The 27129-nt window shown below is 47.5% G+C and overlaps 1 protein-coding gene across 2 annotated transcripts; it reads left to right on the plus strand.

Annotated features, from left to right (window-relative positions):
• RNFT2 (ring finger protein, transmembrane 2) lies at positions 1-26570 on the plus strand. 2 transcript variants are annotated; one of them, XM_042828725.1, is made up of 10 exons: positions 1-36; positions 2353-2815; positions 5216-5694; positions 6639-6715; positions 8192-8292; positions 10773-10926; positions 20567-20716; positions 24096-24161; positions 25180-25281; positions 26225-26570. In XM_042828725.1, exons 2-10 carry the CDS (start codon positions 2733-2735, stop codon positions 26381-26383), a joined length of 1371 nt encoding a protein of 456 aa, XP_042684659.1. In that variant the 5' UTR covers positions 1-36; positions 2353-2732; the 3' UTR covers positions 26384-26570. The 2 variants fall into 2 exon arrangements, with proteins under 2 accessions (XP_042684659.1, XP_042684660.1); XM_042828726.1 differs by having other exon boundaries at positions 26184-26399.
• The last annotated feature ends 559 nt before the right edge of the window (positions 26571-27129 follow it).

Raw genomic sequence — 27129 nt, forward strand, 5'->3', positions numbered from 1 at the left:
GGAGCGGCCGGGCTGGGGGCGGTGCGGGGCGGCACGGTGAGTACGGGGCGTCCGGCCGGGGGGGGAGGAAGAGAAAGGAAGGGTTCCACGGTGCGGGGGGGGAGTTGGTGCGTTGGTGGGTGTCTGCGAGCCGGAGCGTCCGTGTGGATGCGTCCTTAGCTGGGCGATTGGTGCGGCTTTGTGCTCCCGGCGCGGCCCAGGAGCTGCTCGTTGTGTGCCGCTGTTCCGTGGCGTAGGATGCGGGAACCTCCGTGAGACCTCCGGCTGCTGCTGGAAGGTGAAAAGTAACCCGGAAAGAGCGGGTGTCAGAGCTGAGCGTCTTTTGGGATGGAAGAATGGAATCATAGCGTCGTTTGAATGGGAAGGGACCCTTCAAGGCCATCTCGTCCTCCCCCCTGCGGTGCTCGTGGACGCCCGCAGCTCCTCAGTGCTCGCAGCCCCGTCCCCTGACCTCGGGTGTCTGCAGGGTTGGGGCAGCACCGCCGCTCCAGGCACCCTGTGCAGTGCCTCACCGCCCATCACACAATCACAGAATGGCCGGGGTTGGAAGGGACCTCAAGAATGATGAATCTCCAACCCTCTGCCACATGCAGGGCCGCCAGTCTTTCCGTTTAATACCAGACCCATGGCATAGCACAGGCCCATAGCATAAAAAACTTTTTCCTTGTATCCTGCTTAAGTCTTCCTCTTTTTGTTTGACACTGTTTCCCCTTGTCCTGTCACAGCAGACCCTAAAGAGTCTGTCCCTACTTTCTCATAGCTCCCCTTTCAGTACTGAAGGCCTCTCGCAGCTCTCCCTGCTCAGCCCCAGCTCTCAGCCCTCCCAGGCTCACAGCCCCAGCTCTCAGCCTGTCCTCATAGCTCAGTGTTCCATCCCTGGGCCCTCCTCTGGCCGTGCTCCAACAGCTCTGTGTCTCTCCTGCACTGATCACTCCCCATCTGGCTGCAGCACTGCAGCTGAGGTCTCACAGCACACAGCAGAGGGGCAGATCCCCTCCCTCGCCCTGCTGATCATGCTGCTCTGTATGCAGCCCAGGATACAGTTGGCTTTCTGAGCTGTGAGAGCACAGTGCTGGCTCAAGCCCAGCTGCCGTCCACCAGTACCCCCAGGTCATTTCTAGCAGGACTGTGCTCCATCCTTAACATCCCTCAGCTTGTCCTGACAGCAGGGGTTGCCACATTCCAGATGCACAAGTCACACTTGGCTTTGCTGAACTTCATGAGGTTCTCCTGGGCCTGCTGCTCAGCCTGCCCAGGTCTCTCTGTTTGGCATCCCATCCCTCAGGCATGTCAACCACACTGCCCAGGATAACATCCAACTACATGGTACCTGACCTTATCCATAGAATAGGTTATATCTCTTGGAGCCTCATGTCTTCAATACCTAACATTTGTGCCACCGTCCCCTTTATAGCTGATGCTAAAAGAAAGTTATTTCCCCATAAAGCTGCATGTCGTTTAAAATGCTGTTCTCACCCTGCTATTGCAATCCGGGAGACTTGTCATGGTTTGGGAAGGAACTGGGGATTCTCCAGGTTTCATTACAAGCAGTGAACCTAGAGTTGCTCAGTGGTGGGAGAGCACTGTATGCGTGGTTGGCCTGGGACCTTGGCCGTTTCATCACATGTCAATTGTTGTTCAGGTTAAAAGGGAACTTAAGGGAGTGTTGGTAATTTAGGTTATCAGAAGGCTTTGATTAGAGTTACATTTCTGGTGCTCCTGACGGCTGCCTGTGTCTTTTCCATAGCATTTGTTGCAAGTTACATTCTTCCTGCTATAGCTGATTGTTTTCTTGTGTGTATTTTATGTATGTGTGTGTATTTCTATGAATACCTAGAAGTGAACAATAGCATATGTATTGAAGATTATAAAATGGGATATGTGGACTGGCTCACTCTTTTACTTCCAGAAATCATAGAATCACAAGGTTGGAAACGACCTGTAATATCATCTGGTCCAACCGTCTCCTCATCACCATTGCCACCACAAGCACTAAAAGCAGTGTCCAAAAGTTGGCATCCCATGTTAAAACCCTGATGTTTTCTGTCCTTTGTGACTCAAATCCCATATTGTCCCAGCTCAGCCTGCTTGGTGGGAAGACTGTGTGTTACTTTCCTTCTCATCCTTTCACAAATTCAACACAGTGTACCTGTGTTGATCTACAGATACGGGGCTGCATGTATCTCAGTTTCCTGTTGCACTCATGGATATTATTTCTGACCATTGCACAGGGTTTGCTGATGGCAATCTGTGGCCTAAAAGGGATGGGCTGCCTATTTAAAAGAACGTCGTCAAGCCTTGATTGTACTTTGTCATTTAAAATGCTTATACATCTTCTTTATTCCCCCTCAGTTTTGCTCTTTATTGCTCTGCAAGTTTCTTCAGAAGAGGAGGAAGGCTGCAGAGAGCACACACTGCTCCACCTCACAGCTGGAGCTGCCCTGCGGGATGTAGGGCCATGTCACCGTACAGCTGCACACCCTGGGGAGCTGCACTGTGCTGCAGAAGGGGGTCTGCCTCATTCCTGCCCAACATGGAGACCTGTTTGCATGTGCTCTCATTTGCCATCTGAAAGCTGTTTCTTCACAAGTGTACTGAGAAACAACTGCGGGCCTCTCTTGCGGAGAAGCAGGTGGTTTACACCAGCCATGTCACCAGCTGAAGAGGTTTCCCAGCTCTCTGGCTCAGTGGATCTCTGTTAGTCACGCTGGAATCGCTGACTGGCAGCGTTGATGTTGAGTGTGCTGTGTTTCAAGGTGTTGAGGAAAATGCAGAGACGGCACAGCAGCAACACTGACAGTGCTCCTCCTGAAAGGTACGTAGCATCACCCAATGGCCTGGGCTGAAAAGGAGCACTGTGCTCATCTAATTTCAGCCCCCTTCTATGTGCAGAGTCGCTAACCATCAGACCAAACTGCCCAGAGCCACATCCAGCCTGGCCTTGAATGCTTCCTCTTCAGTTTTTCCTACCTTTTCCTCTGCAGGTGGCAGTGTTCTGATTTAAATGTGTGGTGCATCTCTTGGTTTTGGAAGACAAAAGCTCAGAAGTGAGACAGACAAATACTTCCTGTGTGTGGGATACAGCCAGGTTTTCTGCTTGGGTTTAGAGACAGATTTACTTTTCTCTTTCAACTGCTGCCAACTGCAATGTTTCACGTTTGGTGATGCACTGTGGTACGCATGCAGACAGCTGGCTCAGGCAGCAGGATGTTTGAGGCTCTGGAAGGGCAACCCACAGCACAGTGCTGCAGGGGTACTGAGCACTACCAATCCAGAAGGGTCAATCTGTATGAGCAGAGCCTTCATTAAGAGTTGGGGTGATTCTTCGTGTCATCCCAGAATCTGCATCTAGCTTCACGTACGTGAAGATTTAGATGCACAGTACTCCTAATTCATTTCTGTAATTATCACATCAACAAGGGAGGGTTTGCCACTCTTCTTGTTCTGGTGTTAAATGTCCCCTTGTGTTTTCCCAGAGCTAGTGTTGACTTTTTTTTTCTCTGAAGAAGAAACTAATCTAATTAATGAGACTAAGATAGAACTAACAAATTGTATTGCTTTGGCTCAGCTGAGATTGCAAATGAAAGATCTGGATCACAAACAGTCGCTGAGTATTTTCTGCTGCTTTTGCAGGTGGAGGTAAATACATGTCAGTGACATAGGCTGAAGGCTTTCTAACCACAATGAAATGCTGTTGCCACTGACACTGTCACTTGGTTGACTCCATCGGGCTCAGCATTTCATCCATGTCTGTTTTTGAATGTATGCCTAGTTAGTTCCTTCCTACTGAAAAGTTGTGTGCCCTGGTAGTGTTGTTGCAAACAATACTTCTGTGTCTATCTGTCCCACCCAATGTGTTTATGTTCCAGAGGTAGGCCCAGATCTGTCGTGTTCTGTCCCTGTCTTGTGTCTGCATCCCTGTGTTGTAACCTAGGTGTGAGATCCAACATCTGGTTAATTTGAACCAAAGAGAAGTGTGCCTTGTCTTGTTGACTTGACTCCTTGCTGCGGAGAGACACTGGGAATGGGGTGTAGCTATAAGAAGCCTTATGAGGAGTTTACTTAGTGGGAAGGTGTGCCCAGAGAGGTTTGGAGCTGTCTCTGGAGTCAGATGAAGGCAGTGCTCTGTGCCCTGTCGGGAACCTGGGGAGGTTTCTGAGCCCATGGGGGAGAGAGTGAAGGCCCTGTGTGTGCTGGCTCAGCTTGTGACCACTGTTTCTGAAGCTGGAAATCTCCAAGGCTTCACACCAAGAGAGATGTGCAACATGCCTTACTTGTGGGCTTTGTCTCTTGCTGTGCTTTATTTATTCTTTAGTCTCCTTTTGCAAGTTAGAGAGCTCTCTGCTGTCTGCAGGGAGTTTACTGCCTGAGGACTCTTTCTGTTGCTTCTATTGTCCCCTTGCATCCAAACTTACCACATGTTCAGTACTGCAGCATTGGGCTCAGGTGAAGAAAGCATATTTTCTTTTGGTGTCAGGGTGAAGACATCTAGAACTTTCTTTTGGAATCTGGCTATAATCTATGCAACAAACTTAGTAACAAATCAGTGCCAGGACCAATTCTGCCCACTGCCTGGTCCATCCATGAGCACATCCGTGTCTGTTTTGCTAAGAACACAAAAATAAAACTTTTTTTTTCCGCAATTCAGGAATATATTTTTGTATTTGTTGGATTAGGGGCACACAGGCAGCTCTCAACACTTGTCTTTTCCAGCTGCCTCTCTCCTTTACACTGCTGTCAGGGACAAGCAGTGACCACCCCTAAATAAAGAAGGAATACCTTGGGGGCAGATCATTTCTTTGAATTAGCATGATTGATTTGTTTCTATGTAATGAGTCCTGTCTTGGTTGAGCTGTGGGAAGGTCTGTTTTTGTTGGTTTTTTTTTTTCTATATTTTCTATAATTTTCTTTAAATCTAAAATTACTATAGATGCTGAATTAGATACTAGATGCCTTATTTGTCTGGTTCCTCCAAAGGGAAAGGGATGGTCTGGGGGCTCTGGCCCTCAGAGGAAGGAACTGGTGCACTGTGAGCAATGCCAGCCCCTGGATCTGCAGCTGTGACTTTCCAGGAGCAAATCACATCTGTTACCTGCAGAACTGCATGTCCTGGCAGTGCACGAAGGCGATGTCAGGATGCTGTTAGGATGGCGCTGCGAGTTCTGCGGCACACATTTGTATTCCATCACTTTTCTCTCATCTCCTCCCTTTACAGAAACCGGAGCCAAACGGTCAGTTCTGAAACCAGCGTGGATGAAAGCGGAGTGTTTGAAAGCCTGAAGGCTGAGACTTCTTCACCACAGCAGCTGTTCTCCGGCCTGGCAGGAATCCCCTCGGGATCCATCGCAGCCACGCCGTTCCAGTCGGGTTTGGTCCTGGGCTCTTCAGCAGGAGGTGGGGAGGTGTTCATTCAGATGCCGGCCCCAAGGGAGGAGGGAGCAGGCCGCACGGAAGGCGCCCCGTTTCACCACCGCCAGCAGCCCCATCATTTCCACCACAGCCATCACCGCGGTGCGTCCCTGCTGCACATGGCGGGAGGGGACCGACACGGGCACGCTGAGGAGGGCAGTGAGGAGCAGGCTGGGACTCCGGCACCGGCGCTTTCGGAGCTGAAAGCGGTGATCGGTTGGCTGCAGAAGGGCCTTCCCTTCATCCTCATCCTCTTGGCTAAAGTCTGTTTCCAGCACAAGCTTGGTAAGTGGCTGTCCTTTTGGGACTGTAAGGGGACTAGAGGGTGGTTAGGAAGTTCTGCCTTGCTGGGATGTCTGATGCATTTATCCCCATGGCAGCGTCTACAGCACAAAGGGGACACATTAAAATGCACGGAATAGCAAGCTCTACTTTTTCACCTGACTTCCAATGCAAGCTGTTTTCATCTGTGTCAGTTCTATCTGCTCCTATCCTGATAAGTGGGAGATCCTTCCCGTTCCTGTTCCCAATCGCTCCTACAGGGGCTGAGGATCAAGCCCAGCAGCATCAGCAGTTAGAACTTGCAGTCGACATCTTCAGAGTTCCCTAAAGAATGTGCCCTAGTTTCTACATTGGAGCTTGAGCATTTCGGCCCTTCAGTGGTCATGTAAAATGCACTCACTGAATCCTTCTCTTCTGTGACATGGTTTGTGTGGCATGTCTGAAGGTCCTTACTGGGTGTAATGTGCTGAGATTATCATCATAGAGAAGCCAATAATGCTTGAGTTTGCTCTGCTTATAACTCAAAACCACCACTGATTTATGTCTGCAAAGTCTTGTTCTTTAAACTTGGTATTCTGTATCCTTTTGATAGTGAGCCCTGTGCTCTAGGAGCTGCCAAACAGCTGCTGTGATATTGTCTTCTAGCTGATTTCTGCATGCCCAGTGCAGCCACAACTTGCAGCACTTCTGTTGTCCAGTTGTTAGCAGAGACTGTACTTGGCTGGCTGGCAAGCACTCATTGTGGTGTCTTTATTTCAGTTCAGCTTGTATTTGAATTTTGTGAGGCCAGACTGACGTTTTTCAGTTGCTTATTTATTTTAATTCCTGGTGCATCCAGAATATTACTCAGTAACTGTTCTTCAGAGCTCAAGGTGCTTGTGTCAGATCGCTTAGGGCTGAAGTTCCTCCTGCATAGCCATATATACTCACAGTGCCTTTCCCTGCAGGGATTGCTGTGTGCATTGGCATGGCCAGCACATTTGCCTATGCCAACTCCACACTCCGAGAGCAGGTTGCTCTAAAGGTAAGCACAGCATCTTGCTTTCTTTTGCTCCCAGGCAACGTTTCTCTTAGCACACAAAATGTCTATGCTGAAAATTCTTTTGCAACATAGGGTTGAATGCTGTTGTATAGATACAGGTCTGTCAGAGTATGTGTCCTGTGCCACAATTCTCACTTCTGCCTACTTCTCCCCACTGATGCTTTTGGGAAAGGAAGTCATAGAAAAGCAAGAGAGGGAAAGTCAGGGAGGTGCAAACCTGCTTCTGGTTCTGCCACTGGCGGGCAGTGCTTCCTCAAGCACTTCTCTGTGCCTCAGTTTCCTAGTGGAAATCAGTGTCATTAAATAGTAATGAGATGTAATTCTCTAGTGTTTAATTGTTCAGATTAAGGATTTGCAGGCGTGGTACTTGTTAATGTCTCTATAATGCTGTCCTGATGTTAAACTTAGAATATAAAGAAACTGGGGGATTTTCTCAGTTTTTACAATCTTCAGTGTCAGCAAAATAGTTCAACAGCACCAAAAGCACAAAACAAGAATTGCTTTTTTGTATGCACAAGCATACACTTATATGTACCAGTAGCAGTGAAATAAAGGTGATAGAGTGCCCAGGGAACAGATAAATTGCACCGTTGTGTAATAGATTGCTGTAGCCTTGCACTTTGCACCTCTGTCTTTCTAGCACTGTGCCCATTAATCCGCCTGCTTTAAATCTCAGCCTAACATCCCTGGCTGTTGAATAGCTACAAATAGCTCTATTCTTAATGCATCTTAATAAAGCTGCTTTTTTTCCCCTTCCCAAGAGTTTTTTTGCTCTCCAAAATAACACTGGGCCAAGACCCAGGACAAGATCTTCTGCCTTCCAGCTTCCATCCGTAATGTTCCTCATGCTTTGAAATGTAAAATTTGTACTTCTTCTGACCTTTAATTATTTCTTCAGTCAAAAATATGTGTTCCAGAGCCTTCATGTATTCAGACAACATTCATGTGCTGCATGAAGCAGTGGGCTGTGCTACCTTTGGTTTAGCTGAGCCTTCTAAGTGACTTTGGGTAGATCTGTAAAACACTCCTTTCACAAAGTGCCATTCCACACAGGTTTAGGCTCAGAACTGCAGTATAATGCATGAAAGTGACTTCCTTTAAACTGTGTCTCAAACTGCATTTTAAATATCAGGAGAATTTAGACGTCCCCAGAGAGATCCCAACTTTGAACACCACGTTCTGCAAACCAGGCTGTCATTTCCACCAGTGTGTTTGCATTAATTTCTCTGAAGTTGCTCTGTTTGCAGAGGTTGGGTGATGAGAGCCGTTTCTGCTTGTGTTCTGAGTGTCTTTACTCAGCAGCCTGTTTGTGAGTCTTAGTCCTGTGTAAATAACTAATTCCTGAATTCTCAATTGTATGCCTGGATCCCCTGGGTTGGTCCTGCATTTTTCAGCAGCCAGGAGCTCAGTGCAGCCCTCAAGGCTTGGAATTTATGTTCTCTGCTTTTTGTTGCTCAGGAGAAGAGATCAGTATTGGTTGTCTTCTGGATCTTGGCTTTTCTCACTGGGAACACCCTGTACTTGCTCTACACATTCAGCTCCCAGCAGCTGTACAACAGGTAGGCAGAATTTACATTGCATCTGATGGAGGCGGGTGATAATTGCCAGGCTGGAAAGGAGGACGCCCACTTCTACTCACTCTTCAGGAAGTGTGGATGCTCACTGTGTTTGCTGTCGTTGTTACACCTTTGTGGTACCTTCCAACACAGGAAAAGAATATGCCTATCACTTTTATCAGAGGACTGTGCCCCTATCAGTAAGTGACATAACCAGGTCTGAATGAGCCAGCTGTGATGATATGCTACAGTTTCTGCTTGAAATACATACACTTGCCACTGAAATACATACACTTCTTAAGCATCAAAGCAGGTTGGATAGTTTTTCATAGCAGAACTTTTCCATTTTGAACGCTGTGACTGAATGTAGGGAGCAGCTGTTGGAAGCAGATAAGAATGGACCAACTGGTTTGACTGGTCCTGTCATATTTTCTTTTTGGTCTGTCCAACTTTTAGTCTGTTACTGGAGATAAGCTGGTCGTGAAGCAGCTGTGTGTTACCTCACTGTGCTCAGCACTTGGAGGCATCTGGGTCTGGTGTGATTAAGATGGGCTCAACTTTCAAATTCTGACTGAAGCACTTCTCAAATACAGAGGAGTTAGTATCCATGGATTTGGTTCAGTACTATCGCTGCAAAGATACTTAAGCAAAGAGAGATTAGTGGAATAAGTAGGAAGAAATGAAGCAATTATCAAACCCAGTCACTTGAGAAAGTAGTTTTGGCTCTTAGTTAACACCGCATGAATTATCTTCCCAATTAGAATATTACTTGTCCCACTGGAAGAAACTTAAATTTCAGAATTAAAATATTTTCTGGAGTATACAATGCCCATAGCATGCGTCAGTTGGGCTATGGCTGGACATCTCTCAGGTGTGTTCTTTCTCTCACTTAGTTCATGGCTTATCAGATTCTTCCCACAAATACTGTCTGTGCAGTGGAGGAGTCCAGGTCTGCAGTCTGCCCACCCCCCTGATTGCTTTTGGAGTTGCTCCTAATGAATTAGGGTTTCATTATTGGAAAGTTGTGTTTGTAAAGAAGAGAGGGAGCTGGGAAGTTATGCATATGTAGGTAAGAATGAGAGGTGGTGAGCTGAGGGATAATCTCCATGCAGTTTATGGGGGACACGAAAGAGGTATGGCAGAAAGGTGTGAAGGTGCTCAGAAGAATCTGATTGCACCTTAGGGAAGCAACGTGGCTTTAGGAAGCAGGTTAAGGTTAAGCTCACGAATAGAAATAGTTTAAAATATGAGACAAGTCTCCTGAAATACAAGGGTTTCAGCAATCTGAGACCATCCTGCACACTGTTTAGGGCATAGTTTATTAAGAGTAAACAGTCTGGGCAATGCTTATTGGAAAACCCCTTCTTGCAAGTGATGTGTTGGTGCACGGGGGGACCTGTGCCCATTCACAAGGCAGGCCTGTGACGTTAGAAATAACTGTTTTGTTTTTTCCTTCTTCCTCATTTATTTTTCAATTCCTGATTTACTTACTCTTTACTCGTTTCTAGTGCATAAACAGTAGTAAAGTCTCTGATTCTGTTTTTGTTTTAGGGTTTAATTTTACCTGTTGTGCTGTGCCAGTGTTGTGAGTATTTTAAATTCATGCTCAGGCTTTTCTTTCTGGGTTGTTTATTTTACCTTTCCTTTCTTTTTATTTTATTATTTTTAAAAATTTTTGCTTTCTACCACGAGGCTTTGGTAGGGAAATACCGTGGAGAGGAATCCTATTTTTTCAGTGTGAGTAGAGTCCAGACCTCATTGCTGCTCATGGCTGCGTGAAGCTGTGCTGTCCTGGACTCCCCTTCTTTAAAGACCAGACGTTCAGCCCAGTCAGTAGCACTAAGCAAAGACCACTGCCTTATGGAGCTTTGGTTCGGGTGAGAGCTGCTAACTGGCAGCCTGTGAGCCTGTGACAGAGCACGGCCCTGCTGGAGCCCTAACCTTTCTGCCACAGTTGTGCTGTGTTCCCTTGTCACCCGCTCGTGACAAGCACAGCTGTACAGACTGCTGCCCCAAAATAGCTCTGCCTGTGGCGAGGCTGCTTCCATGAAGGAAGACACGGTGATCTTAAGTTTGGCTGTGACTTTCCTGTCCAAGGAACCGTACTAAAGAGCGAGGCCTCAAGCGAAAAGCTTTCACAGTCAGGACTGAAGGAGGACTGAAGGCTCTGTTGTTACACCAAAGGCTCTTTTTTAGTGGTCGATTGCAGGTTTTAGTGCTTGAAATCTCAGAAATGGATTCTGTACTTGTTTGGGTCCTGTGTTCTGATAGCAGGCAAACCTGCTGGCCTTGGTAGAAACGGGCAAGAGGCCCAGAGGAACCGTGGGACTAATCTGCATGTCTTATTGCTGTTGCCCTTGAGAACTTCACTGCGGTTCATGGGAGTTTCTCTGCCTTTGGCTGATGATGCGTAGAGCTGGAACCAAGAAGCCTAAACGAGGTTCTCCTCGTTGCTATTTGAACTTTGTTGTCATGCCTTTCAGCCTTATATTTTTGAAGCCCAACATTGAGAGATTGGACTTTTTTGACCTGATGTGGATCGTGGGGATCACAGACTTTGTGCTGAAGTATCTCACCATTGCACTGAAATGCCTGATTGTTGCCCTGCCTAAGATCATCTTAGCTGTCAAGTCGAAGGTAAGAGCCCCTTCCCTTCCGGATCCACGGATGTGTATCTTTGATAACATGAGGTATTTACAACATATGGCCAGAAACACGGGTGGAAGGGCAGGAATCAGGAAACCTCTGATGAAATTTTAGCAGTCACCTGGGCAGTAGGTTTTGGGTTTTGAAAAATCACGGACCTGAGCAAGGCTTTGGTAATGCCAGCAAGTGATTGAAGGCTAGAGAGAGAGGTAAGCATTGCTTGAGGAGTAAATGCTAGCAGTGAGATAACTGCTTTTCTGATGGCTGCTGCTCTGTTTTCTGAGCTGGCTTTGTCAGTAGGTTAATTCTGAGGCACAAATTTCTTATTAACAGGAAGAAATTGCAAACACTCCTCTTCTTTCCACTTTGGGTCAAAAAAATAACTTTGAAATTGAAGCTACTGATGCCACGCAAGATAACGCCTGTTCCTGTCATAGTTGAAGAAATATTTTAAGTAAACAGTTAAAATACTTCAATAAACCACACAAACCGGGCCTAACATTTTAAACCTCCTCACCAAATCTTTTCTGAAGGTATCCTTTCATACATTCGCGTTTGCAGATTTTACTCTTCACAGACCTCTCACTGCATCCTTCCACGTGCAGTGTCTATGTTTCAGTGGCCAAAGGTGGCAATGCACACTGTGGGCATTTGGTGAAGTAACTTTGTGGCAGCTGCTGGTATGGGAGGTGGATGCAGATACCGTCATTAATGGATGAAAGTCCCAGGCAGGGCACTTAGGGGATATCTAAGCCGGGAATAGTTTTGCTTACAAATGACATGGGTGGCAGGGGAGTTGAGCAGTTTGTTCCTGCACAGCAGGGCTGTTTGAGGTGGTTATTAATTTATTTCTGGCAATTGTCCAAGTCCTCTGTGTTGGTTTTTTTGTTGTTTTGGTTTTTTTTTTTTTCCCCCTTCTTCTCCTATTATTATTACTTTATTTGGGGAGATTAATGTGCTGGGTCAGAGCATAATCCAGCTTGGGGAGGGGAGGAAAAAAAATGATGTGAATAGTCTTCCCAAGATAAATGGGAGCATTGGAAAAGGTTCACAGCCTTTGCTTGCTTGTCTGAGAGCTATCCCAAGTACTCATTAATCCTTGTCGGGAGAGAAGAAAGAGAAGGGGGCTTTATTTGCAGCTACAGTGGGAGGCTGGTAAGATCACATCTGTCAAGGGCCTGTAATGATTCAGAGCACAGATGCTTCATTTTTTAATACCTTTTTCTGGATGGCAGTACTTCTCACTTTTTTTTAAAGTCCCTTTTTGTCTTAGGATGTTGCTGATGGTCTCACTGTCCCTTGACATCTGAGACTGTTGTTACCTACTGCTATGGATCTGCATTTGCTTTTTATCCTGCTCCATACACTGCATCCATTAGGCCAAGCAGGGATGAGAGCTGGTGTAACAAATTAACAAAGATCAAACTGGGATGGGAGAGCTCCAAGAGAACCACAGGGTGCCACAGAAACCATCCCTGGTAACCACAGAGCCAAGCTCTTTCCCTGAGCCCTCCCCCAGCTTACCTCCACAAGCCAGCACAATTCTACTCATCGTATTTGTTAAGTGACCTTTTTATTCCCAAATAAGCTTGTTGTGAGTTAAAGCAGTTCTACTGCACTCTGGACATTACCTTAACCAAACTTTACCAAGGTACTTGCCACCTCCTGTCATAATATTTATCAGATATAGAGTTACTGTCTTCCTCCCCAAATGCTTGTGTCAGTGTTTGTGCTGGAAGCCTAGCCTGCCGTTTGTGAACTGGATGGCTGTTCCTTAATCACCACAGATAGCAAGCTGTTGGGGAAATAACTTTGTAGGGTAGAGCTGTAAGGTCGTGGGCTCTTTTTTTTTCCCCAGGAAATATTCACCAAGGGCCTCTCCATGGGTAAAGCTGGCAGCTTCTAGCTCCTTATTATGCAAGTCCTGAAGTGGGGATTACTACACTGTCAGGGACAGAGTTCAGTGCAGCAGCATTTGGGATAGAGGTATTTAATCTTGAATTTCCTTGCATTATCTTCTTGCTGGTGGTAGTAGATGATAAAGCTTGCCAATGGGTGGAATATCAGGGGCTTTGATCATTCCATGGTCAGCTTCTGAGCAAGCTCTTCAGATGTTCCTCGTCTGGGAAGTTCAAAGGCACTTCGAAAGCCAGTTGGCTTTTCGTACTGCTCCTTGAGATTCTAGTCTCCTCTGTTATATTGTTTTCACTGATGCTTGCATTGTTTTTTCTTATGATACATTGCCTCTCAATGTCCTTCTCTTGAATCTCTTACTTCTCCACATCCGTTGTGACTGAAGCAAGATCAGATTGTTCTTCCTCTTACACTCTGAAACCTTTGTATGTCCTCTCAGTCTTCTCTGTAGAAGAAACAATTATTTGAGTCTTTCCTCAGACTCATTCATTCCAGATCTTTGTTTTTCTTATTGCTCTCTGCTGGACTCTCTTTGTTTCTTTACTGAATTGCACCCCATGTTTTACAGACCATTTCTCTATTCTGTCAAATGACTTTGGATTATAGAATCATAGAATCATAGAATCACCAAGGTTGGAAAAGACCTAAAAGATCACCCAGTCCAACCGTTCACCTATTCCCAATAGCTTCTGAATCTTTCTTCCAATGTACTTCTCAGTTTAGCCTCAACTGCACGTTTGACAAAAGCCTACTTGGTTCTATCATTAAAGTCATTAATGAAAGCAGTGAGTAGTATCAAATTCCACTTAGCTCAGATTGCAGCTTTTCATTTGGACAGTGAACATAAAAAACTTTGGCTGGAGCAGTTCTCCCAGTCTCAAGTACATGGTCATGCATTGTGAGTATGGCCCATCACAGGAAGGGCAGCATTTGGTTAAGGTGACATCGATAATCTTGGATCCAGTACAGATTTAGAAGGAAAAAGTAAAAGGGCTTCTCATTGGCAATGGAAATGAGCCATGGAATGAGTTAAGTTGAAAGGGGCCTTAAAGCTCATCCAGTTCCAACCCCCTGCTGTGTGCAGGTCACCAACCAGCAGCCCAGGCTGCCCAGAGCCACATCCAGCCTGGCCTTGAATGCCTGCAGGGATGGGGCATCCACAGCCTCCTTGGGCGACCTGTGCCAGTGCCTCACCACCCTCTGAGTAAAATATTTCTTTCCAGCATCAACCTCAATCTCCCCTCTTTCAATTTAAAGCCATTCCCCCTTGTTCTAGCACTATCAGACCATGCAGAAAGTCAGTCTCCCTCCTGCCTGTAAGCTCCCTTCAAGTACTGCAGCACCTCAGTGAGGTCTCTCCGCAACCTTCTCTTCTCCAAGCTGAACAAGCCCAGCTCCCTCGACCTTTCTTATAGGAGCTCCAGCCCTTTGCTCATCTTTGTGGCCCAATTCTGGACCTGCTGCAACAGCTGAAGGACAACCTGAATTTTCACCGTATTCAGAATGAGATTTACTAAAGCGTGAACTCATAACTGAGAAAAAACAAGTTAGCGTTAAGATGCAGAAAAAGAGGTTTGTCTTTTCAGTGTGAATACAGACAGCAATGAACATTTTGGGCCCAGAAAAGGTTAATGGGAACCAAAACAATACTCACTGCTTGAATGCAAAGCATGAAGGTTGCTGTATCTACCCAGGGTTTTCCAAGCTTGAGTATGTTAGACACAGGATATCTTTGCAGGTATCCCCACCAAAGGAAGAATGGAAATGTAAAAACATCACAGAGTTTCCCAGGTTCCAAACTAGCCTGGAAAAACAGAGATGCCAAGAAAGTCATGGAGAAAGAATAGTGTGTGCATAACAGAAAAAAGCAGCAAAGAAAGGAAAGTAACCCAAATCAGAGTCAGATCTTGTACCTCTGCACTGGGGGTTGGGAGAGAAGGTGGTGAACCTGGTTAAAGATGTCCCTTCACCCCAAGAGCTGTGTTGTACCCTTCAAAGCTCAGTGCAACTTCTAATGGCAGCTGGGCTGGCAATTTCTTTGAAGCTTGGCTCCCACCCTGTATGTTGAAGGCTGTCCATTAAAATAAGCAAATAAGATCATTTGGTTCAATGTAAAATGAATTAAAGTAAATTAAACTGCAGGAGCCATGTGGCCTGCAGCAGCCTGCATTGTTGTGTGCACGTAAATGGCAGCTTTTCATTTTCACTGCTAAGGAATGACAGCTTGAGGGGGGTGGAATTAAAAACAAGGAAATAAATAATAAAAGGACATTTGCCAAAGATTTCTGTTTAGGAAATCCCAGGTGCCTGCAAGTCTCCCATCCCCTCCTCATGGTGCTGTCAGCAATCTAAGCTGATATCCTGGGGAGCGAAGAGCAGCGTGGGGGTGGGGTAGAGAAGGAATAGCAGGACAAAAGAGCTGTGTAAGAACCTGGGATATGCAGGGGAGAAAGGCACATACCAGGGGCACTGTTATCCAGCAGTGAATAAATAAGTCAGAATTTTCACTGCATGCTCTGTACAGGTGCACAGCCCAGTTACAGGAAGATAGGGAAGCCCAGAGCACGTCTAGAAGGCTGGAAATTCATGAGGAAAACAGTAACATTTGTTGAAAGCATAACATGAAATTACTGTTTGAGTAAATACTTGTCTGTTCTGCTTGAAAGATGAATCTAGACTTCGCAAATGAGTTTAAGGCCGGGGTCATACTAGCATTACTCATGTGAGGTTTGTTCTATAGACTGTTCAAGTTGCATCAGTGGCAAATGTATGAACCAGCACTGAGTGAACCTCACTGCATCTCTGGGAATGGCTGCTTGGACATTTTTGGTTGCTTAGTTTTGTGTCTTTAGTTCTGTTTGTTTGTTTGTTTTTTCTTTACGTGCCATCTCAGCAAATTTGGTTGGAAAAAACCTCAGTCTGTGTGACAGCCATTCTTTGCATAACTTTGCGCTCTGACTTTGGACCAAATGCCTTTTTTCGAGTGCAGCCCAAGTTCTCTGGTGTAGGGTGGTTACAGCTCTGTTGTGGAAGCTGATTTAATTTAGGGTAGCCCCAGTGCTGTTCTGTGTAAGAATGGAGCATGCAGATGTGTGTAGTTATCATGTCACCACCTGTTCCTGTCTCTGTGAACAGCCCTGTATAATTAAACAATTGTTGTAAGGCAAATAAGCACAATGGTCAGGTTTCCAGCAATCTGCTTCCATTTTCCATCATAGCTCAGCACCATGAGATACCATGGCTCAGAATTTTGGGACCCAGCCTCTCACTGGTCAGACTGACCTGTCCTCAGTCACACAGAGGACTTGTGTGCAGAATTGTTAAGTTCCTTGAGCACCTAGCTCACCTTGCAGACTGCATTCCTCTAGAACAACCCATCACACAGAACAGGTCCCACTGGATCACGGGGGAGGAGGAGCAGCTTGCTGCTGCCACAGCAATTCCTCTAGGCTGCAGCTCTTCCAGAGGCTTATGTTAAGAGGAAAGAAGCCCCTCTTTCATCCTAGGGCAGAGTACAATGAAACAACTAATTAAGGAGCTGGTATCATTCCTTTCTTCATACTCGTGGAAAAGAATTGTTGCTTGGAATGTTTGGATGCTGTTCATCAAAAGCATGGAGGCATTAAAACAAGTTGCACAAGCACTGGGAGTAGGAACAGAAGCAGTACGGTACAGAAAATCCCCAAATATGGTCTTCCTGTCCCTTGTCTGGTTGGTGCCAGAGTTAATCTCAGTCTCCTCCAGCAGTGCGTCTAAATTGTGGCTAGACAGGCAATGGCCTGTCCTCCTGTTATCCTCTGCTTGAGGATCTTGGATGCTCTGTGGGGAAGCTCACTCAGAAATAGATTCACTCTGCTCAGAGGACACTGCGTTGCTCCTTTAGAGCCACGGGAGGTCTGATGGTTCCGTAAAGACCTCCCTGTGCAGCTGCTTTAAGAGATTTGTTGAAGAAAGAAACTGAAGCATAAGCCTAAGTGCTGAGAAACTGGGACTCTTTCTTCTCCCTAACAGGCTCTGAAAGTCACTGCTGCTAAACTTTAAAGAAAGCAGTGCTCTCAAGCACCTTCCAAGTTTAAGTTCCCAGTTTAAGCTGTCTGAGGTGTGGCTGTCAGAGGTGCTGTACACTAACCATGAAAATCTCCTGGTCCTTCTAGACCCACTTTGGAATTGATTCTCATCAGCCTTGCCTGGATTTTCCCCAGCATCCTCCATGTCACAGTGCTGTTTACTGCTCCTTCCTTAAAGTGTGATTTGAGATCTCAGCAGAGTCTGCTCTCCTTTGATCCAAATTGCCAGCAGGTCTCGAAGTGTTTCTAGCATCTTCCCACCTCAGTATATGTCCTAATGCTGCTGGCAGCGGAACAAGTGAGACTTGGAACTTCCCTTGAGTGCTAATCACAACTTACAGTTGCCTCATTGCAACTTCTCTCACTTCTTTTACATCCCATTTTAATTCCGTGGTGTAAAGCCTCTCTCCGTTTCCTTCTGTGGAAGCACATGCACACTTGTGCAAAGCCTGATGTCAAATGAGAGCCCAAAATCAGTTCTTGGTTAGCGTGTGTAGGAATTAGCGTTGCTTCTGCAGCTGTAACTGCCCCCCTTTGCTATGTGTATATTACAATTAGTTTTTTAATTGCATGATTTCATGTTATTTTTCTGTAAGACATTCATCCATCAGCAGTGTGGGATGCTGTACGCCATGGTGCTTAGATTTATAGTGACAGGTCAAGGGGGAATGGTTTTAAACTGAGACAGGGGAGGTTTGGGCTGGATATGAGGAGGAAGTTTTTCATCAGAGGGTGGTGAGGCACTGGAACAGGTCGCCCAAGGAGGCTGTGATGCCCCATCCCTGCAGGCATTCAAGGCCAGGCTGGATGTGGCTCTGGGCAGCCTGGGCTGCTGGTTGGCGACCTGCACACAGCAGGGGGTTGGAACTGGATGAGCATTGTGCTCCTTTGCAACCCAGGCCATTCTGTGATTCTATGGGTTTCCATGAAATAAGAGAAGTCACCTGAAGGAGAGCAGTGCTTGCCTTACCTGCAGTCATCATTTCAAAGCAGATCCGTATAGGAGCAGTAATTGTACTCACACTTAAGAGAACATACAATTCTTAATATGGATGAAAAATAGCAGAAGTTCAAGATTTCACACAATTCAGCTCAGAAAACTTCAGCCTGGATAGCCAAGAAATAACAGAGCTGAAGAGCAGAAGGCAGAACGGAGCACTGAGTGCACTTACAGATGATGGGCGCTGCCTGCAGCGGCTTCCAGCTATCAGAAGACTGTTTTGCTGCTGAAGTTGTGGCTAACAACCTTGTTTTGTAAGCTTCTGGCTCAGAAGATCACAATTATCCTCAGCATGGCCCTCTGCAGAACCACTTCCATTTCCTTGGCACTTTCCCTAGCTTAGAGAAGGGCTGGTGTTGCACTGGGATGCCTGACGGGCTCTATCTGTAAACGTTTACTGTAGCACTGATTCTCTTCTCAGTGCTGCTCTGCTGCCCTTGTGCTGCTTGCCCCTCCTGTGATCACTGAGCTGCACAGGGCCTCTCCTAAGGGCCGAGAGGTGATGGGAAGAGGCACAGAGCCTCGATTGGAAACCTCCCTGTGCTCTTGTGAGGGTGCTGAGCAGTCCTGGTACATTGCAAGCTGCAGGTTCACATCACAGCAGGGAGGAATTAGTGAAGCTTTGTCAAGGGTACAAGTTTTGTGGCTGGAAAACGTGGAGTTTTGTCACTCGTGGCACATTTGTTTCGGAGGCCTGCAGCCGTTGACCCACCTTCATGTGGTGCTGCGGGCTCAGCCACTTCAGTGTCTCAAAAAGCTTTGAGGGAGAAGAGTTCCAGCTTCGTCCTGATTTCAGCCTTCAGAGGACAGATGCCCCAAAATCCGTCTGATGCAATGGGAAAGCAAGCAGTGACCAGGACCGGCCTGTCCTGCCAGGGAAACGAGGCCGAATGAAGGATGCTGAGCCCAGCAGGAGGACGGAGGAGCCGAGCAGCTGGCAGCCTGCAGCTTGCTGGTAGCTTTCATCAGCGCTGGCTGAGCAGGGGGAGGTGGGGAAACGCCTGCGTGAAGGGGAGGAAGCGGCAGTGCAGTCATGAGCAGGCTGCGACCCTCTGTCACAAAGGCTCCAGAAATAACCGATGATGGTATGGAGGCACGAGGCCCTCAGTGCTCATTTAATAAATTGCTTGCGTTCAGGCCCACGGATTGTCGCCGTTACATTTTTGCTCCGTGATGCCACCTGGGATTAACGGGGGGGTGGGGGAGAAGAAGAAAACAGCCCAGGTCTGTTAGCAACTGCTGGTGTGACCTCACTCCCTGTCCCGGGGGGGATATGAGATCATGAGAATGCCAGAGCTCTCCGAAGGATTCGATTTGCTGGTATGGCCGCCGAGTGATCTCATCCCAGCCCCAGGGAAGGGCGCTGGCTGCTGCTGTCCTGCTGGGCGGTGGGGGTTCATCCCACCCCACATCTCAGCAAACGGCTGCTGACCCGAGCTGACACCAGTGATGACAAAGCTAACAGGGACAGCACAGCAAAATTCCAGGGGAATTTCCCCCTTCTCCCTGTTAGGATTGAATAGAAGCTGGCATTAAAACATTTCTGTGGTCTGGATAATGTTACGCTTTAAGCGTAGTTCTGGGCCCACAGCTTGAAGTGACTTGCTGTGCTGTTGCCACTTCTCCCTCTTAGACCCTGTGGGACAGAAGAGAGATTGCTCCTTATTGAGGCTGGGAGACCCCCACCCCTTTGTCTACCTTAAGGTCCTCAGGAGAGTTTGCCTTGCTGCATTTGTGGCATTCAATCCGATATTGGGATGAAGTTTGCTTCAGCAACTCTTTGTCTGCACCTGCAGGCACAACTCAGCCTTTCCCTTATGGAGATAGGATTGCTTCGCAGAATCACAGAATGTCAGGGGTTGGAAGGGACCCCGAAATATCATCTCATCCGATCCCCCATCCAGAGCAGCAACACACAGATCAGGTCACGCAGGAGTGCCTAGGAATTTGTTGCAGTTATTTTGCTTTTAGCAGACAACATCCATGGGAATCCCATAGTGTTGCGTGGAGACTTCTCTGATTTCTGGTTCTGAATCGGAGAAACAAAGGCATGGGAAAGGGGAAGGAGGAGAGGAAAAATGGGCATGAAAAATGAGTGTAACGTGCCTTGATGGTTCTTCAGAGCCAGTGTAAACATCCCAACACCTGAGTGGTAAGGGAAGGATATTTACACAATTAGATTCTTAGGGATGATCTGCAAAGCCATCATGAAGATGGTGTCACCTTGCATTTAAATCTCTGCACCTTCAGAAGATATGTAACTTGAAAAAGATCTGTCTTGTTTTCCTTTTCTCATTACTGATAGTGTCTACATTTTATATATGTAAACCTGTAAGCCTTAACCCCTCCTGCTAACATGCCATACAGGTATGCAAGAAGATCTACACCCATAACCTGCTCTAAAAGCTTCAGATTCACAAATGTAAAATAACAGCTGGATAAGTGAAAGAGCGAGAGGAACACAGAGAAACACTGCAGTTATCCTTTGTAGGCACCAGGTCAGGTGGCCACAAAGATAACTGCATCTCATGAGTCCTTGTGTGGGGTAGCAAACTGCATAGGTGAACACAAGTCCTATAAGCTTCAAGCTTTGCACCTCTTAAATGTTCTTCTTTGGATTTCTTGATACTGATCACCTTTTTTTTTACAGGGGAAGTTTTATCTGGTTATTGAAGAGCTGAGCCAGTTGTTCCGATCCCTCGTCCCCATCCAGCTATGGTACAAATACATCATGGGAGATGACCCATCCAGCAGTTATTTCCTAGGAGGGATCCTGATCATCCTGTACAGCCTCTGCAAGGTGAGCAGCGCCTCGTTAACAGGCAAGAACAGAGCCAGAAGCACAGCTGGGGGGAGAAATGCACCTCTAGATGTTGCCATCGCTGGGCAGGAGGGGAAGCTGCAGCTTGGCAGCCCTGTGCTTCACTGCCAAAACATTCTGCTTCAGCTCTGTATGGGCATCGGTGAGCTGGAGGGAGATGTGTGACTGCTCGGCAATGTTGCATCAGGCTGATGAAGTCATTGCTGCTCTCTAATAGTCTTTATTCTGTGAAGGCTAGCAGAGAATGACAGCAGAGCTGTGGGGGGCCACTATTGGAAGAGAGCTTTGTTGTCTCCAGGCTTGTAGATTCAGCACCACGAGGGATTGCTGCAGTTAAGCTTTTCTCTCTGTCTTGTGAGAGAGAGCAGCTATTCTGTTACGCATAGCACTGAGTGCAGCAGGCAAATGGAAGGACTTCCAGGTCCTGCCTGGATAAGCAGGCAGTACTCGCCCCATTCTAGGGGCTGGCATCTCTGAGACAAGTCGAGGGTCTCAGTGACAGACAAATGCAACTGATGTTTTCTCAAAAATAACGAGGCATAGAGTCTGCCTGTACAATTGCAGGCGAATAGGTGTGACTTTAGGAAGGCATGTCACAAACCTGAGGTCTAGAAGTAGCTGTAAGTCTCGTTATGTCGGGGCAGGGCAGCAGCTGAAGCAAACAACGGATGCACTGTTATCCATTCCCCTGAGAAGGTGCAAGTAAGTCTGGCTTGCTGCATGTTCTTTTCAGCATGGGAAAAAGGGCCTGCGGGACTGAAGAACTGAGAGAAAAGTCTGAACCTGCAGAGCTGAGAGCTGGTGGGTTGCTGAACCACGTAACTATCCAACGATGGCTCGTAACCCGAGATGAACCTGCAGCTGCAGCTACAGGAGTGGGCCATGCAGCCCCTGCTGCCAGGGCAGGCAGAGGAGGTCGTGGGAATCTGTTGTGTCCAAGACAAAGCAGCATGCTGCCAGAATAAGGGACACACGATGTCCACGTGATGGACGGGGATTCACTGTGTGAATCTCCCCTGGGGAACCCCTTGCAAGGCTTTGTGGCCTTGTGGGGGTCAGGAAGACAGATCACAACAGGGACAGGCTTCAAGTGATCTGTCTGGCATCCCTGCTTGTACAAGAGAAGGGACGACTGCAGAAGGGCAGCTGTCCTGCACTTCTACATGCTATTTCTCTCATCTGGACAAGTCATTGTCCAAGAGCGTTGGGGCCCTCCTGCTCCTGCAGAGCACAGGTGGAGGGACAGGGGCCTGCGTGTCCCATGTCAGCGTGTGGCAGCAGCTCAGCACAGCACGTGTGGCCAGGACAGGAGTAGACCTGTGCCTATTGGAGACTCTGTTTGGAAATGAGAGAGGAGAGCAGGGAGCATGGTCCCAATGCAGGTCATGTAATAGTAGGTACGTGCATCCCATTTACCATCACAAGAGTTGCAGGTCTCCTTCCTTGCCAGAGACGCTGAAAATATACCCAAAGGAGTTCACATTAGCAAAGCCACAAACCACATTAGAAAAACCACAGAAGCCAATTTGGCACTCAGACCTTCTGTACGTCTGGCAAAAGGCCAGGGCTCGGCTGGGGCTGCATCCCCTCTGCCCACACAGAGCAAGTGGGAACTGTTTGGGTGCTCTGAGCAGACCGTGTCAATGGAAACCTCTGATTTTTGTTTGTAAATAAAGGCATTGAGCTCTTACAGTTCTCTGTCCTGAACAGAAGCACCAACTGAGGGTAGGAGCGATGCTAGAGGGAACAGATACCATGTGGTGTGACAGTGCTTTGAGTTCTGTCTCAGGCATGAACTCTTCAAACTAGCAATACTATAGCTGCTCTTCTGTTGACAGAAGTGAGCACTTGTTGGCTGTGAACCCGATTTGCAATCCACCTGCTAGAAGGATGATGGTGCAACATAGGCTTCAGTGCATGGGATGTGAAAGGGACTTGTAGGACACGCATCTTTTGGGGGTACAGGAAACTGGTGGAAAAATAAAGGAGTGGAAACAGTTTGGAAGAACAGGAGACATCGGAGCCAGAGCAAAGCCATTCACATTACAAGCAAAGCAGGCAGAGAAGGCTGTGGGCTGTGCTGTGGGAGGGAGCGGATCCCCATCCTTGTTAGAGGAGAAAAAATCTGTAGTAGTCGGCAGCCTCAAGTGCTAGTTGCTGACTGGAAGCATTACTGGAAGGACCCTGGGAGCTCTTTACATGCTGACTGGAAGCATTATTGGTGCTTTCATTTGATTCCACATCTATTGCTCGATGATCTCATTGGCATTCCCTGCAGTGAGCCCACTTAATCATGCTCAGAAGAAAGCCAAGCCCAGGCATTTTGGTGCCTCCGTGCTGCTACTCTGCTGCCACTCCACACCTTCTGCATCCCTGCCCTCCGAGCTCCTCGCCCAGGTTACAAATGCAGGGGGCCTGTTGTGACATCTGGCCTTTCTCCTGGCTAATGCAGAACGGTTCTCTGCCCAATTATTTCTCCTTATCTAGTTCATAGAGCCCTGCCAGCAGGTAGGGAAGATGGCAAATCAGATTAGGTTTTCAGCTGTTTTCCCTTTTAGTAGTAGTGCTGTGTCTTCTTCACTTGCCAGTGTCTCCTCTCTTGCTGAGCCCTATGTGTGTAGAGAGCTTATCACGCATCCTTTCCCCCACTCCTGTACTTCTTTGCCAAGCTGATAATATCTACATCTTTCAGTCTCTGTTCAGAAGTCATTTTCTGCAGCATTACTTCCTGCCCTTTTCTGATCTGTGGGTGCTGGGAACTCATTCCCTTCCTGGCTTTTAAGGTTTCTTGAGGCAAATGGGAGCAAGCCAGCATCGATCCTGCTTCTCATTCCTCGTTCTTTCTGTTGATGATATTTAATCACTGCACTCCTCTCCAGCTGGACAGGCAATTCCCACTCCTTCCCTCCTAGCACCTGCTGGGCCCTGCAGTCCCAAGCTGTGTGGCAGAGCCTTGCAGCCCTGGAAATCCTCTTTTCCCCACAGGCCATTTCCAACCCTTGCACATTGCCCTCCCTCTCTCTCACAGCTGACTGGGCATTTTCTGGCCTTATTTCTGGGCTTCAGATGGGAAAGGGTCTGCATTAGGGTGGGCGCATTACCCTACAGCAATGCTCTGATCTCTGCTCCTCTTTCTGCCCTGTGAGGTCTTTGAGCTGTATTCCATTGCTGCGCTGCTGGTTCACTTTTACTGCATTCCATAATTTCCATGGAACGTTTTCAGCACTGTTCTTGCTTGGGATCTTTCCTCCCTCCAAGGATTCGTTTGCAGAAACCCTGCCACACAGTTCCTGAGTCTCTGAGTTGTGTACATGCACATGTCCTGAAAAATATCTGCTACCAAATGTCTTTGTTGCAGTCTTTTGACATCTGTGGCCGCGTGGGAAGTGTTCGGAAAGCACTGAAGGTCCTTTGCACCCCCCAGGTAAGTGGTCATCGGTTTCATAAGTGGAGCTTTCTCACTAACGAGTGACAGAGTTGAAGATAGCTCAGTGTTACAGAACCAAATCAGAATTACAGGATCAAAACAGCACGTTGTCCATGGCTGGGTAAGGCAGCGTCCCTCAGTGGGGAGACTGGGAACCCGTTCTGACATCTGCCCTGTCCTGTTTGTGATAGAGAGGCTGCTGGAAGCCTGGACTGCCCAGTCTGAGTGGGAGCCCTGTGTGGGTGAACCCACCAACACAGAGCTTCACAAAGCTGGCAGTGCTTTGAGCTGCAGGGCGTGAGGAAGATGTTAAAGCAGTGGATGCAGTGCCTGATGTGTGTTGCCATTCAAAGGGATGCTGCAGCACACGGAAATTGCCCCCCCCATGTAGTGCTGTACAGTACTGATGTTCAGATCTGCTGTGATTTGTATTTTAAAGTGTTAAAACCAGAGATGTAGAGGAAAGGAATGTAACATAGTGGAAGTTTGTTGGAGTTCACCTTGCTTGTCCTGTGGGTTTGTCCTGGGTTTTTATCCTCAGCATGTTTCCATTCCCCTTATGATAGTGTTACAGTGGGAGAAGCAACATTTACCTTCCAGACCCCAAAAAGAAGTGGGACACCCCAGGTGCTGCTGTTCCCCTTCTGTTGTCTGACCTGCTAATAGTAACGCCTCCCACCATCTAAACACCTCTGCAAATGGTGCTGAATTAATCCATTCAGCTCCCTGTTGAGCTCATTAAATTTCATTATCATTACTCCACAAGTGGAAATGCTAAAAGATGGAGTCGGCTCGAGTGGGAGACAAGGCAGAACACGGGATGCCAGGCTGCCCAGGTTCTGCATGCTGGTTCCCAAACCTCTCCTCCCCACACACAGTGGAGCAGCACCACTTTCCTTCCCGTGTCTTGCAGGAAATGTGAGTGTGAAAAGCACTGCGTGCGTTCTCAGCACAAACCAGATCATCCTCAAACCTTTTGACAGTGTTATTTTTCCCCCCCCATGGTTCCTAACAGACCTACGGGACCCGTGCCACCAGCCAGCAGTGCAGTGAGGCAGGGGACATCTGTGCCATCTGCCAAGCAGAGTTCAGGGAACCTTTGATCCTTATGTGCCAGGTAAGACCCCAGCTTCACACATCGCCTTCCCCTGCTGGCATTTCTGCAGCTAGGGAGAGGCATAGCCAGCCTAGACAATTCTGGCAGCTCTTGCTGGGCACTACTGGGTATAGGATATCCATTGAGTATGTATATATTGGGTATGTGCTGGGTATAGGATGTCCTATTATATATATCCCCTTCTGATAGCCAGTGATTCATGACAGCTGAGCCATACGAACTCCACTCTGTAGGGTCTGATTACAGCTCTTGAGATGGAAAAGATCAGCCCTGCAGTCCCAGGACTCCCTGCTGGCAGTCCAGACCTTGGATCTGGAATGCAGCATGTTTCTATCTGACCCTTGGAGAGGTGGCAAGCCAATAAGCCTACTGAACTGCTGACAAGTTAGCAGGAAATTGGGACTGTGGAAGCTACTGGGAGCTGTGAGCAGAAACAAACAGTGTAAGGGGCAGGAGGAAGAAAGGAGGTTGTCTGAGCTATGCAAAGGGTTGTAAACTAACCCAGTGCATTGGGGGTGGAAACAGGGTAAAGGAGAGTTAGGGTGAAAGCGTGCTTCTATTCTCAGTTATTTCATTAGAGCAAATTTCTTGGGCTTTTTTAATCCTTTCTAGGGATACAAGAGATAGAATAACATAGAATCATATAATCACAGAATTGCTCAGGTTGGAAAAGACCTTAAAGATCAAGTCCAACCACAACAAATATCCTTACCTCTGGGCAAACTGGTGTACTAACGACACTGGGATTTGTTTTTCCTGTCACCCAAGGACTGCTAGTTGGGTTCTCTTTCCCCGTGAACCTAAATGGTTGTTGCTGCACAGCCATACTGTGGGGCATGCACACGTAGGGATGAGCACAGACCTGCTGCCCGTGTTGTGACAGCGCCCTTTTGTCTCTGCAGCACGTGTTTTGTGAAGAATGCCTCTGCCTCTGGTTTGACAGGGAGAAGACCTGTCCCCTTTGCCGTTCTGTCACAGTGGAAACCCTGCGCTGCTGGAAGGATGGCACCACCTCTGCTCACTTCCAGGTGTATTAAAGCCAACGCATATCACCCAACAGAATGACCTGCATGGAGAGAAGGAAGACCAGGACATCTGCTGACCCCATGTCGCTATGTAATCACCTGCTTCTTCTCCCAGCACTCTCTCTCCAACAAGCGGTAGAGCAGCAATTGTTGGTGGCAAAAAAGTCATCCTCCAAGGCACGGGAGATGTGCTTCTGTTGTGGTGACCTCCATGGCTGAGCTACAGCCAAGAATTTTCCTTGAACATACGTGGTTAGAAACTGATTGGTGTGTTTCCTTTTTCCTGCCCTTCTAGTAGGGGTAAACACTGCACGTAGTAGGAGGCTGTACTCCACTCCCCACTGCACGTGTGTGACCTGGTACACTGGAAAAAAGCTGTCCTTCTCTGGCTGTAATGTCCTTGAGTTTGTGACCTCATAGCATTTCACAGTTGCTGTTACCTTTGAGAACAATTCCAAACCACTCTTTAGAACCACGTTCCCAAAGACTCTTTTGGGGCTTGGAGTCGTGTCACGTCCCAGCGGCTGTTTCTGTGACTGATTCACAAACTGTGGTGCTGTGTTGCCATCTTCCTGACGCTTCCAGGAGCTCCGTGCTGGCCGAGCTGAAGCTGATGCTTTCTTTCCTTGGGAATGCTTTTCCTCTTTAGTTTTCATGAGGAGCTTTCTGATTTCCTGGCAGACGGGGAGAGCCGTGGGGGGCAAAGAGAGAGTAAAGTCAGGTTTGGTTTGAATGTCAGGTGCTAACTGGGCCAAGCTCACAAGTGAAGGTGCACCACGCTCCCCAGCACAACCGCAGCACTGTGCCAGGGCACTGCTCACTG

The sequence above is a fragment of the Centrocercus urophasianus genome, unplaced genomic scaffold (genome assembly GCF_019232065.1).
Source record: "Centrocercus urophasianus isolate 14NV4802_14NV808 unplaced genomic scaffold, USGS_Curo_1.0 seq_30, whole genome shotgun sequence".
NCBI lineage: Eukaryota > Metazoa > Chordata > Aves > Galliformes > Phasianidae > Centrocercus > Centrocercus urophasianus.

Bases quoted from the DNA above. Each gene is read 5' to 3' on its own strand.
- RNFT2 (XM_042828725.1), top strand. From the start codon at position 2,733: ATGTTGAGTGTGCTGTGTTTCAAGGTGTTGAGGAAAATGCAGAGACGG. The intron at 5,695-6,638 runs GTAAGTGGCTGT...CTTTCCCTGCAG, and splicing joins CTGTTTCCAGCACAAGCTTG to GGATTGCTGTGTGCATTGGC. The intron at 6,716-8,191 runs GTAAGCACAGCA...TTTGTTGCTCAG, and splicing joins GAGAGCAGGTTGCTCTAAAG to GAGAAGAGATCAGTATTGGT.